Source organism: Ailuropoda melanoleuca, chromosome 2 (genome assembly GCF_002007445.2).
Source record: "Ailuropoda melanoleuca isolate Jingjing chromosome 2, ASM200744v2, whole genome shotgun sequence".
NCBI classification, from domain to species: Eukaryota; Metazoa; Chordata; class Mammalia; order Carnivora; family Ursidae; genus Ailuropoda; species Ailuropoda melanoleuca.
Genome location: NC_048219.1, coordinates 3306538 through 3319264, shown reverse-complemented (window position 1 = coordinate 3319264; position 12727 = coordinate 3306538). Strand labels below are relative to the sequence as shown.

General features: G+C 51.8%; 1 protein-coding gene across 1 annotated transcript in view; it reads left to right on the top strand.

Annotated features, from left to right (window-relative positions):
* The first annotated feature begins 2053 nt into the window (after nucleotides 1–2053).
* Nucleotides 2054–12727, top strand: part of LACTBL1 (lactamase beta like 1) — an 11073-nt gene continuing 399 nt past the window's right edge. Inside the window, exons 1-6 of the mRNA XM_034643541.1 lie at nucleotides 2054–2117; nucleotides 4655–4764; nucleotides 6613–6770; nucleotides 7724–7959; nucleotides 11094–11199; nucleotides 12151–12727. The exon at nucleotides 12151–12727 is cut by the window's right edge and continues 399 nt beyond it. Coding sequence (XP_034499432.1) covers nucleotides 2069–2117; nucleotides 4655–4764; nucleotides 6613–6770; nucleotides 7724–7959; nucleotides 11094–11199; nucleotides 12151–12727 — 1236 coding nt within the window. The 5' untranslated portion in view covers nucleotides 2054–2068. The remainder of the gene's footprint in view (nucleotides 2118–4654; nucleotides 4765–6612; nucleotides 6771–7723; nucleotides 7960–11093; nucleotides 11200–12150) is intronic.

Here is a 12727-nt window from a genome sequence, read left to right as displayed (position 1 = left end):
TGCTGGGAGCCTGCTTCTCCCTCTCCCACTCTCCCTGCTTGTGTTCCCTCCCTCGTTGACTGTCTCTCTCTCTCTCTGTCAAATAAATAAATAAAATCTTTAAAAAAAAAGGTTTCCTGAGCACAATAACACACACACACACAACACACAAAAAAGACAATATTGATGAATTCGATTGGCAAGAACCAAAACCAAAAGCCCTTTATTTAACAATAGTTCATAGAGCTTATAATGTGTCAGACAAAATGTACTTTACGTATATTAACTCACTAAATCCTTACTAATTTATGAGGCAAGCACTATTATCATCTCTGTTTTACAGGTGCAGAAACGGAGGCACAGAGAGGGTAAATGACTCTCTTAAGGTCACACAGCCAGGAAGTGGTTGAACTGAGATTCAAAATTAGACAGTCTGACCACAGATTCACCACTACACTATTCTGCCCGTCAACAAGTTATCAGAAACACAATGTGAAAAGACAAAACACAAGTGAGAGTATTGAGAACTTACAAACAACTCTAATACCTAAAGAAAACTGAATGGGAAAAAACAGACAAAGGATAAAAACAGTCCATTCACAGAAAAAGCAAACCCAAATATGTACAGTAAACGCAGGAGAAAGCTTTCAACCTCATCAGTTAAAAATAACGAGAATCACAGGTGGTGGGGTGTCTACTGGAAGGACAACTTTGGAGAGCCTGGATAGTATCTAATTAAGCTGAAAAGGGCCACACCTTACCAGCCAGAAATTTCACTGCCAGGCACAGTGTCTCAACTCAAATGCCTACAAAAAGTGCATTAAAAAAAAAAAAAGATTTCATTTATTTGAGAGAGAGAGTGTGCAAGCACGAGTAGGGGGGAGGGGTACAGGGAGAGGGAGAAGCAGACTCCCGGGTGAACAGGGAGCCGACCCAGGGCTCGATCTCAGGACCTGGGGATCACAACCTGAGCCAAAGACAGATGCTTAACCAACTGAGCCACCGAAGCGCCCCCAAAGAGTCATGTTTTTGAGGCAGCCTGGCTCTAGACTTCGTGGTCTAACTAGCATACTCTACAAAAGTTAAAGTGAATGATACGGAACTACATGCATTGTTTTGGGAAGAAGGAAGGTAATACAATAGGATATATTTTACATAAGTGTAAAAATGTGCAGAGCGATACTACATGCCGTTTACGGATGCATGAACAGAGCAAACGAATGAAAACATCACGGTAACGACACAAAGCAAGGTCAGAATGGGCGCTACATCTGGGAAGAAGGGGAGGAGACTGAAATCCGCGGGTGGTACAAAGAGGGCATCACATCCCACATGGAATGTTTTACGTTCATCCATTCGGTAATTATTTATTAGGGTCTGCTGTGTTCCAGGGACCGTTCTAGGCACAGGAAATACCACAGTGAGCAAACCAAACAAGAACTCCTGCTTTCTAATGGGATGGGATGGACAGACCACACACTAAACAAGTAACGGACATGGTAGTTTTAAAAATGTAAAGATAGAAGGAAAATATGGTAAAATGTTAAGATCTAACAAACTTGAGCGGTGGGTGCCCTGCCCTTGGAGAAGTCGCACTCCATTAGGAACATCAGCTCCTAGTAGTCCAACTGTTGTAATAGGGAGTTGGGCTTGTACCATGGTGGAAGCTTGTACAAAGTGCTGTGGCAGGGACCTGGATGAGGAGGGCTGGGGAGGGCTTCATGGAGGAGGTGGCATTTCAGCTGGTCTTAGGTATTTTATTAAGTGCACAGGAGAGAGATGGCATGCCTGGCAGAGGAAACAGGCTGTGCAAAGGCCCGGGGGTGCAGAGGTGTACGCGTGGCGCAGCTCTTGAAGGGGCCATACCGGGAAGGACCTTGGTTTTACAGGTGTGCTATTTCCCCCAAGCTGTGGGCTCCCGTGATGTCTGGGTGAACCTAAGGCATGGTAGGGGTCCCGCTGACTGCCATGGGGGCCGTGCCCTATGTCCTTCCCCTTCCAGGTGGGCCGGCAGCCCCGCCTGCCAAAAGTGAAAAAGAAGTGGCTCTTCCCAGCTTCCTGGAGCTTCTTCTTCCTGTTCTCTGTGGTGATGACTGGCTGCTTCCTGTGGCAGTACCACCTCCCCAAGGTGAAGACCAGTGAGTACACCAGCATCCTTGAGTTGCTCCCCACCCCCGTGGGTCCTGTGGGCTGGGGCGGCCGCTCCTGATTTGCAGGTGTGGGGCAAGGCCACAGGATCTAGACTCAGAAGCTCTGGCCTTCATTCGGCTGTGTATCTTTGGGCCAGTTGTGTGACCTCTCTGTGTCTTGATGCTCTCGTGGATCCCAATGCCAATGGGGTGTCCTTAAACTACCTAGCTGTAAAACTCAGCGTCCCCCAATATGTGCAAATGGAATTTCTCTTGCCTGGTCTTCAGCCCTCATGGAAGGATCTCCAGGACCTACCCCCCTTTAAAGATCCTCCCCCAGCTATATCTAAGACCCTGCGAGGAAAAATGAGGTGTCCAAGAAATGGGCAGACCCTGCCATTTCTTGGAACCTCTCCAGCAGGGGCTGGTCAAGGCTTGGCAAATGAGCCACCACTGCTGGTAACGTCTCCTAGGCCTTCTGTTGCTACAGCAATCCCTCTGACCTCCAACCTCCTGGGATCTTGGCTCATCCAGAATCCCAGCTCTCTGCTAAAGCTGGGGAGAGTGTCTCGCTCCATTCCTCTCCTGTTACAGATGTCCAAGGCTCAGTGAGGTGGCCTGGGATCCCAAAGTCCTATAGAGATATTCTGCAGAACTGGCACCTTTTATTTTCTTGCTGACTTTTTCCTCTCCCACCCCAACCCGTTCTTTCTAGGGTAAATCCCTTTATCAGAGACTTCTTAGTCCCTCAAGCAAACAGTCCCCAAGTAGGTGGGTCAGCCTGTCCTCTAGGGCCATACTTCTCAAACTGTCAAACTACCAATCCAAAGCAGACCAGTATTACTATAAATAGATACACATGAAATTAAATGAAAAAATGCTATAAAATAGAAGCCCAAGTTTTAAGATTCAACACAAAATTACTCCATCAAGCTGCTATAAAAGTTTCTAAATGCGTGCTCTTAAAATGTTCTCCTGAATTTGTCACAAATGGGAAACAAACAGTTCGTGGACCTTCTTGGGTCTGCTGAGCATGGTGATCTAATCCTCGCCCTCGTGTGCGCACCACCTGAGAGGCTGTCAGGAATGAGGACGCCCTGGCTCCAGCCCGTATCTACTGAATCAAATCTGCATTTTTAAAAAAGTAGGCTCCATACCCAGCGTGGAGCCCAACATGGGGCTTGAACTCACCATCCTGAGATCAAGACCTGAGCTGAGATCATGAGTTGGACGCTTAACAGAATGAGCCAGCCAGACGCCCCTCAAATCTGCATTTTAAAATTCCTGGGTGACTTTTTGTGCGTGTGCCCACTAATGCAGGGCTGGAGGCACCCGCCCTACCGGAGTCCCAGACTGAGCAAAGCTTAGCCTTTGGCTGAGCCCTCCCTACTCCAATTATTAAACCTATGTCAGGGAGTTGCTGAGAGATCTTCCGTAAGGTTTGTAATTTTTCTGTTTGGGACCTTATCAGTTATCGAATGCTGAGTTATAAACCACCCCCAAATCTACTGACTTCAAACAAAGTGATTTATTGCTTCTCATGATTCTGTGGGCTTGCTGACAGTTCTGCTGCTGGTCTAAACTGGGCTCTTTCAATGCAGGGGGCAAGCCACCTGGGCAAGTCTCTGCTTGTGCACACTCGCTCTCAAGGCCACTATTCCAGGCTTATCCACGAGGGGGCAGTGGTCCCAGGGAGCAAACGATTAAGGCCTAATTTTGGAAGATGCTCAGTCAATTCGTCCTGACAAAGTCAGCCAGATTCAAGAGGTGGGAGGAGCTGGAAGAATTTAAGGCCATCATGAGCCTCCCACAGAGTGGCTTCTCTCCGTTCTGGGTAGTCTCAGGAGGCAGTGGGAGGATTCAAGAAGGGTGTGGCTCCTCTGGGGGCTTACACCCTCACTACTCTACACTGTTCTTCGAGGATGAGGGGGAGGTCTAGGGCCGCTGCGATCTCTCAGCCTGAATCCTGTCCTGCCAGGGCCCACGGGTTCTCCCCCGAGGTTTCCAGGAAGCCATACACCTGGACCAAAGCAGAATGGGACTTAAAGATGATATCCCAGACACACCACTCTGGTGACGGAGGCACTGTCCCTTATGGGTTAGGCCTGAAGCCTAAGTGGGGCCCAAGTCTACTTCTCCACCCAAATACAGAATCAGAACTAGAGAAGCAGAGACAGACAGACATGGCTGAGCCTGCCCCAAGGAGCCGGAAGTTTCCGAAGTCAGCTGACTACACAGAAGCTGGTCAAGCAAGAGGCAAGGGTTGCCAACTGGGAACCGTGGCCCGACTGGCATTTTGAAGACCAAGCCTCATGTGGCAGGCGTGGGACTGTCCCTTCTCCCAGGCAGACTCTGCCTTTTGCCCCTTGCTGCTCATGGCGGGTGGCTGTGTCCTGCTATTTTCTGGGGAGGCTGTTGCCAGCTGGGAGGGCTGGCCCCGAGGCATGGCTCCGGCCTTTGTTGTCACCTTCCCATCTCTTCTAGGATGACCCCTAGACTCCTATCCTGATCTCTGTCCCCCACTCACCATGTGATGTTCCCTCTAGGTTCCCTGGGACCAGAGGCGACCTCTGCCCCTGTGAAGATGTGTCCCCGGCACCCGGAGCCTGTGCCCCTGGCCCACCCCCTCCCTGTGTTAAAGGAGGCACTGGAAAAGGTCAGTGATGATCCAAGAGGGACCTGGGTGTGTAGGCTAGGCCTGGGTGAGGAAGGGGAGGGGACATTCTGGGCACTAGCAGTGGTATTCATTCATTCATTCATTCATTCATTCATTTAGCATGCAATTCTTGAGCGCCTACTCTGTGCTAAGCACCAGGCAGATGGCAGGAAGAAGCTGTCCTGCTCTAAAGAAGTTACTAGTCTGGAAGTGACAGAATAGTCAAGACAAATAACATCCATAACTCAGGGGTATGAGTGAGGGTAGGGAAAGTTTAGGGAACTATGGAGTACAGAGAATTGGTTCTGGAGTCAGGCAAGGCTTCTGAAGGGAGTGGTGTCTACACTGAGATGTGAACAAGTAGGAGATACCCAGATGATATGCATTTATGCAGTAAGGGAGCGTGGAGGAATGAAGCGTGTGCTCTGGAGACAGGGACCAGCATGTGCATGGGTCCAGGGACAGCAGAGTGAGGGCAAGGCACACAAAGAGAGCTACGGGGAAATTCAGGCCAGTGGGGGCAGAGGTGGGGAAGAGAGAAAGGGGGGGGGACGGGGAAGGAGGACAGAGCCCATACCCCAGAGGCCGGTGCGATATTAAACACACAGGCCCTACAACAGAACTGTTAGCACCGCACGATGGCCGACACTAGAGGGGGCTGTCAGCCGGCGCTGGGCTGTGCCAGCCCGACCCCACCCCCACCCCCACCCTGGGTCACTCACCTCCAGAGACACACAGACAAATGATACATAACCGGAAGTCTACGAGCAGCAGCACGGCGCAGGGATGGGAAACTGTTGTCTGGGACAGTGGAAGGGACTGACGTCCACACAAGAGAAGGCAGGGGCCAGCGCAGAGAGACACCATCACTGTCTGCAAATAGGTGAAAAATTTAGTGAAGGAGAAGGAGCTAAGGGCGCTATGAGGCTCCAGGGTCCTAGCCGTGAAAATGAAACAAAGCCGCAGTGACAGGCAGGCTGCCCTCTAGTGCGCACCTAGTGTATGGTGGCTGCTTTCTGTGAATGGCTTGTGAGTCTGCGTCTGCAGAGGGGGACACTGAAGCACACAGGGGCACAGCTAGCGCCGGGGCGGGAACCACAGGTGGACAGAGCTCAATTCCCCATCTGCGAAGTCACTCGGCAAGGCGGTCTGGCCGTGAATTAGGAGTGAGGGCTGGAGTTCGCCTGGGCTCCTAATCCTGACTCCACGAACCATTAGCCACTTGGGCAAGTCACTTGGGATCTCATGGATTCACTTTTCTCATCTGTAAAATAGGGAGTAGTAAGCACTGACTTGTTATGAGGATTAAGTGAGACAATGCGTGAAAATCACTTTATATGCTGCCTGGCACGTGCCAAACGTCCAACAGATCTAGGGGCTCTCACGGGTACTGCATTTCATTATTGAAAACAATGTCTTTTCAATCAATGTTCAAACAGGGCCTATGGGCCCTCTATCGTGAGTTCTCCAACATTAGGGGGCCAGACCGGGTCCCCTGGAGATGTTCTAGGGCATCAGACAAGCATTCAACTAGACCAGTAGTTTAACCCCTCCCTCTTTTTACATTTTGCCAAAGAAATGTTTCTTTGAACAAAAATCTTATGAGGAAGCCCTACACAGAACACACATTTAGTGGAGCTGCTCTGGTTGTAAGTGGGTGGGGGTCTCATCCCAGGGGGTCTGAGTACCGGAGGTCTGGAGGCTCTAGCAAGAGTGGGGAAAGAAGGGAGGGGAGCCAGGCCAGGGCTGCTGGGTGCAGGAGGTGTTGTGGGAGTGGCCCGGGCATGCAGAACGAATGGAGGGTGTCTTTGTGCCTGCACTCTCAGCCTCTTGCTCTCCCCCTCCAAGGTGGGCAGGATCCTGCGTCAGGCGCTGTCTGCCCCGGGCCTGGCTGCCATGTCTGCAGTTGTCATCCACAATGACACCGTGCTCTGGACTGGGAACTTCGGGAGGAAGAATGGCTCAGACCCGGCCTCTGGGCCCCCCAATGAATATACCATGTACCGGTCAGCTGAGTGACCTCCAGGGTCCTGTGGAGGGGGGCAGGGATGGGAGGACCAGGGAGACCCAGGAGGTAGGGGGACTCAAGAGAATCATGACTGGTGTCCAACGTGCCAGGGCCCTTTATTAAGTCCTGACAATTTTATAGATGAGGAGATTGAGGTCCAGAGAGGACCAGAGAGTGCCCAACATCACACCACAGGGATAAAAGGTCAGGAAGGAATCCCTTCTGGAGAGCCTTTAGCCCCAAACCTCCTTACCTAGAAAATGTTCCCTGTGTCCCATCCCCCCCGCCCTTCTGTCTGCCACAAAGGGACTATAACCAATTCCTGGGCCCTTGTCCCAGGTCCCTGTTAGTTGGCAGCAGTGGTCCTGATGGAAGAAACGTAGAAGTCTCTCCTCCTAGGTGCTACCTGTGGGACCCTTAAAGCTGACCATGCAAAGTGAACGTGCTTACTCCCAGAGATCCTGTGAAGATGCCGGAGGCTCCACTCACACTGCACCTGCTTTGTGCCAGGCAGGGGGCCAACAACCGTATTTGCTATCACTTACTGAACACATATTACAACCTCCTTGCCCAGTATGTTGCCCAATCTCATTCAATCTTTCCTCCAACCTGTGAAATGGACAATGAATCTCAGAAAGGTCTAGTACTTGCCCAAGACCACTGGCCAGGGTGAGGCAGAGGTGTGATCCCAGCCCATTCTGTCTCAGAATGGGAAGGGCCTGGCGTGGGGACGGGTGCTCAGGAGTGCCCACCCAGCACTGTGGTATGTTCTCAAACATCCCAATGGCAGTTTTACAGAAGCTGGTGAATTTCCATCTGAGACACTGGATAAGGGTGGACTTCGTGCTTTCCTAGAACACTAGAAAGTTGGGGCGTGGGGGTGCAGAGCAGAGGGGGGTTGTGGGGCCAACTGCATGTCCTCTGCACCCCTGTGACCTTAACACTGTCCAGGATCTCCAGCATCTCCAAGATCTTTCCCGTCCTCATGCTGTACCGGCTGTGGGAGCAGGGCATTGTGGCCTCCCTAGACGACCCCCTGGAGTGGTATGCCAGCACCTTCACCATTAACAACCCGCTGGGCATGGCATCGGCTCCTGAACAGAGCCTGATGGACGGGCTGGAGGAGGCGGGCCCAGCCCCAAGGCCTTCGCCGGTCACCCTCCGAAGGATGGCCAGCCAGCTCTCAGGTGAGCAGCTCTGAACTTTTCAAGCTCAATCCAAACCATTTCAGCCGCGGAAACTGAGCCGGTTCTCGTCCAGCCTGGCCATACCACCCATCCCCCGAGCACCCATCCCCGTGCCAGGCCTGGAAAATGGAAACACCAAAATATTTATAAATGGGAGAATGGCTAAATAAACTAGGACAGGGCTATATAATCAAATAAGATACAGCCCCAGAAAAAAGGGTAACAATGTTCTTTATGTACTGGAGATGGAATCAGATACAATGTTAATTTAAGTGGGTAAGAAAGCTCAAACAGCATGTTATGTGCTAGCATATGAATGGATAAAATAATATACACGCTATAGTGCATATGGGTGTGTGAATGTCTGTATGTAAGAAAGTATAACGTACATATTACATAACACACTTACATAAACTATATGAATACACACATACCTGCCATTCCATCATTTCAAAAGGCCTGAGGTCTCAGTCAATGGCCATGGCTGGTTATCACTTCTGAGCCCAGATGGTGCACCCAAGGCTCAGCGAGAGGAGGGAGCCTCCCGAGTAGCTCAGGCAGGACAGGATCAGTCTTCCTTTTTTTTTTTTTTTAAGATTTTATTTATTTATTTGAGAGAGAGCGCACGAGTGCGTGCACAAGCGGGGAGAGAGGGAGAGGGAGAAGCAGGCTCCCTGCTGAGTAGGGACCCCCCCCATGCAGGACTCGATCCCAGGACCTTGAGATCATGACCTGAGCCAAAGACAGACGCTTAACCGACTGAGCCACCCAGGCGTCCCAGGATCCGTCTTCTTGAGGGAGAGCGGCCCGGTGGTTAAGGGCATGAGCACTGAAATTCCAGCTCTGCCCTCTCCCAGCTGTGTGATCTTTGGCAAGTCAATTAACTCCTCTGAGCCCTATTTTTCTCCTCTGCAAAATGACTGTGTTTTACATTATTACTGGGGATTAAATGAGCTAACGAGTGTAAAACACTTAGCAGAGCACCTGGCACACAGCAGGTACTTGTCAGTGTAGCTCTGGTTATCATAGCCCGGGTTAGACCTAGGTGTAGTGGGGCCTCATGTGGATAGAATTCTGGGGGCCCTCTTTAAGAATACATTATTAAAAACTCAAAATCAGATACAGGCCTTGGAAGGGGCCATGCAGGTGAGGAGCCTTGAAGCTTAGGCTCCTGTTAAATCCACCCCGGTTATAACTTTGACTCCAGGGCTCCCTCCAGGGGTGTGCTGTGGATTCGTCTTTATCCATACCCAGGGAACCCAGCACCCTGTGCTTGGTTAGTTTTAAAACATCCCACATGTGTTCTCCTACAGTCCCATGGGGCCAGCTGAGCCAACGGCTGCCTGAATAACTGTTCTAGGCTCTCAATGTCTTTTATAATGGACTGTCATTATAATCTAGAGCTCTCTCCCATTCCTGGAGCTTTTCATCCCTTCTCCAAGTTAAGCCTTCCCACACCTCACAGGGAAACCACTGCAGGTGCTTCAGCCCATTTAAAGATGAGCAAGTAAAGGCTCAGAGGGTAAAGTACATGGTTTGTGGCCGCACAGCAAGAAATGTCAGAGTCAGGGGGCACCTGGGTGGCTCGGAGGTTAAGCATCCGACTCTTGATTTCAGCTCAGGTCATGATCTCAGAGTTGTGGGAGTGAGCCCCATGTCAGGCTCTGTGCTGGGTGTGGAGCCTGCTTAAGATTCTCTCTCTCCTTTTCCCTCTGCCTTCCCCGCTCCTCTTGAAAAAAAAAAGTGCCAGAGTCAGAACTTAAACCCAGGACTCAAGACTCCATCTCCCAGTTGCACCCCTCCTAGGAGAGAGCCTGTGTCACCCAGTTGCTTAAGCCAAAAGCCTTTGAGTCACCCTGATACCTCCAACCCCCACACCCTCCATATCTCCAGAAGCAAATCCTGTTGGCTCCCCACTCAAAATATATCCAGAATCCAACCACTCCTCACCATCTCCACTGCCAGTACCCAAGTCTAAGACACCATCAATTAAACAGGCTTCCTTGCTTCTGCCACTGCCCCCCCCCCAAAAGTCTGTTTTCAAACAGCAGCCAGAGCAACCCTGATTAAATATATGTCAGATCACATCACTCCTCTGCTCAAAACCCCTGCAGAGGTCACATCCCACTCAGAAAAAAAGCCAAGTCCTTCCAGCACCCTATGGCATATCCCTCTAGCTCTCAACTCCAAAGTCCTCCCCTTCTCACTCTTCCTCAGCCACACTGGCTGTTCCTCACTGGTCCTCAAACATGCCAAGGCATTCCTGCCCCAGGACCTCTGCACTAGCTCTTTCCTCTGTGGGAGACATTCTTTCCTGACACTGCTGCGTGGCTCTCCCTCTCACCTCCTCCAGCTCTCACCTGCTCAAGGGTCACCTTCTCTCTGAGGCCTTCCTCTGATCACCTTGGATAAAATAACAATCCCCCTCCCTTTTTACAGGCAACTATTTTTCTCCACAGTATGAGTATTTATTTATTACCTGTCCCCTCCCCTAGAATGGAAACCTCATGTGAGCAGGGACTTTATTTTGTTCACTACTTAACCCCTAGGGCCCAGAACAGTCCTTGAAACAAAAGGGGATGCTTGAAAACTACTGAGTAGAAGGATGGAAAGAATCCCAGTCCTGTGACCCTTCCCATACTGGTCGCATCCAATAAGCAGAAAATTCCAAGCGGGCAGAGGAGCCAGTTCCACAAAACCTGTTTGGGGACTGACCTCAAGAATTTTGTGGAATCAAACTTCTATGGTGGATGATGACAATTATTTTTTTGAACAGTTACTATGACCAGGCCCCATGCTAAGCATTTTATCTCAACTAATCCTCACATGAGCCCAATGATATAGGAAATTACTTCCCTCATGTTACAGATGAGGGGACTGGGGCTCAGAGAGGTTAAGTGACTTGCCCAGTAAAACACAGGCAGGATTACAGTCCATGCTAGACGACTTCTCCTCCTCCTCCTTCCCCTCCCTCCTCCCTTCCTCTTTCTCTTCTTCTTCTTCCTCTTTTTTTTTTTTAAGTGATTTTGTGGTCCTTATCTCTCAATTCATGGAAGGTGGGGAGGGAGTGCACCCTGGGGCCCACTGTCCCACGCTCAGTTGGCTCAGCAGGTCTGACCACTGCTCCTCTCCAGGGCTGCCCAGAAGGCTCCGGTCCACTTCACTGCTGTGGAGGGGCAGCACCACGGAGGCCCTGAGCCTGCTCAAGGATGATGTGCTGGTGGCAGACCCGGGAACCAGGTGAGGAGTACGCCCCACCCACATCAGAAACCATCAGAGGTGACACACCCCTCCTAGGAGAGAGCCTGTGTCACCCCGTCCTAGGTAGCGGGAGCCAGGGGAGACTTCAGGGATCCCTGAATGTATCCCCTATTCCACAGCTGAGAGGACAGGCCCAGACAGGGGGCACCACCAGGCAGGGGAAGCTGGGCCCAGATGCAGTTCCGTGTGAACCTCGTATTCTGTCGATCCATCAACTCAGCTTTTATCGAGCATCTATTCAACTGAGATGCAGCACCTAGCTACTGAGACACAGCAGGGAACAAACACAGCCAGGCTGCTCCTCATTTAAGGTACATTCTTCTGAGGGAACAGTGGCCATTTTCACCAGTGAACAGATAAACGAGAGAAATACAGATTTTGCCAAGTGCCATAATGGACATAAATGGGATGCTGGTGAGACAGGGAGTGGACAGCTGGGGTGGCCATTGAACAAACCCCCACTCTGGGAGCAGTAGGACTTGGGGTTGGGAGGAGTGAAATCCTGCCTCCTATTTGTTATCCTTGAGCTACAAGCTCCCTGTAGTTTCTGTGCCACAATACTCGAAGACTCTAGTTTCCCATTTGATAAAAATAAATCATACTAAAGTGTAAAGACCCAATAAGATTTGTTTTACCACTTTCCCAGGTACCCTGCTGAGTCCAACTCTTCCCCAAGCTGTTGTGTGCCCCAGGCAATTCTCGGCCCCTGACTGGGGTTTAGTTTTCCCAGATGTAGGATACTGACTTGTATTCAATGACCTCTGGAGTCTCGGCTGGGTCTGACCATCTGGGATGCAGTGAAGCCGGTTCCACCCAGTCCAACGAAACTCTGGCGGAATTTCAGACGGTCTGAGCAGGCGGCGCGGGCTCCTTAGGGCCTGGAGATGTTCCTCCAAGCCCACATCCCAGTTTCCACCCTTCCTCTTCCAGGTGCCATTACAGCACGTTGGCCTTCTCGCTTCTGGCCCATGTCCTGGCAGCGCACACCGCTCAGGGCGATTACCAACGCTGGATCTCGGAGAACGTGCTGGAGCCGCTGGGGATGGCGGACACCGGCTTCGAGCTCACGCCCCTCGTGCGCGCCCGCCTGGCGGCTGGCTTCTACGGCAGCGGGCGGCCCGCGCCGCTCTACGACCTGGGCTGGTACCGGCCGTCCGGCCAGATGTACTCCACGCCCGCCGACCTGGCCAAGCTGGCCATGGTGCTCCTGGGCAGCGGGCCCCGGCGGCTCCTGCGGCCCGACGCGGCCAAGACCCTGCTGACGCCGCTGCTGGCCTGCTCGGGCGCCTACTTCGCCAATGAGACGGGCACCCCGTGGGAGTTCCACGCGCAGCGGGGCTACCGCGTGGTGCGCAAGGACGGCGACCTGGACGGCTACGCCGCCACCTTCTCCCTGGTGCCGCCGCTGCGCCTGGGCCTCGTGCTGCTCCTGGCCGGGCCAAGGCCCCCCGGGCGCGACCTGGTGGCGCAGGCCTACGACGTGCTCCTGCCGGCCATGGAGACGGCC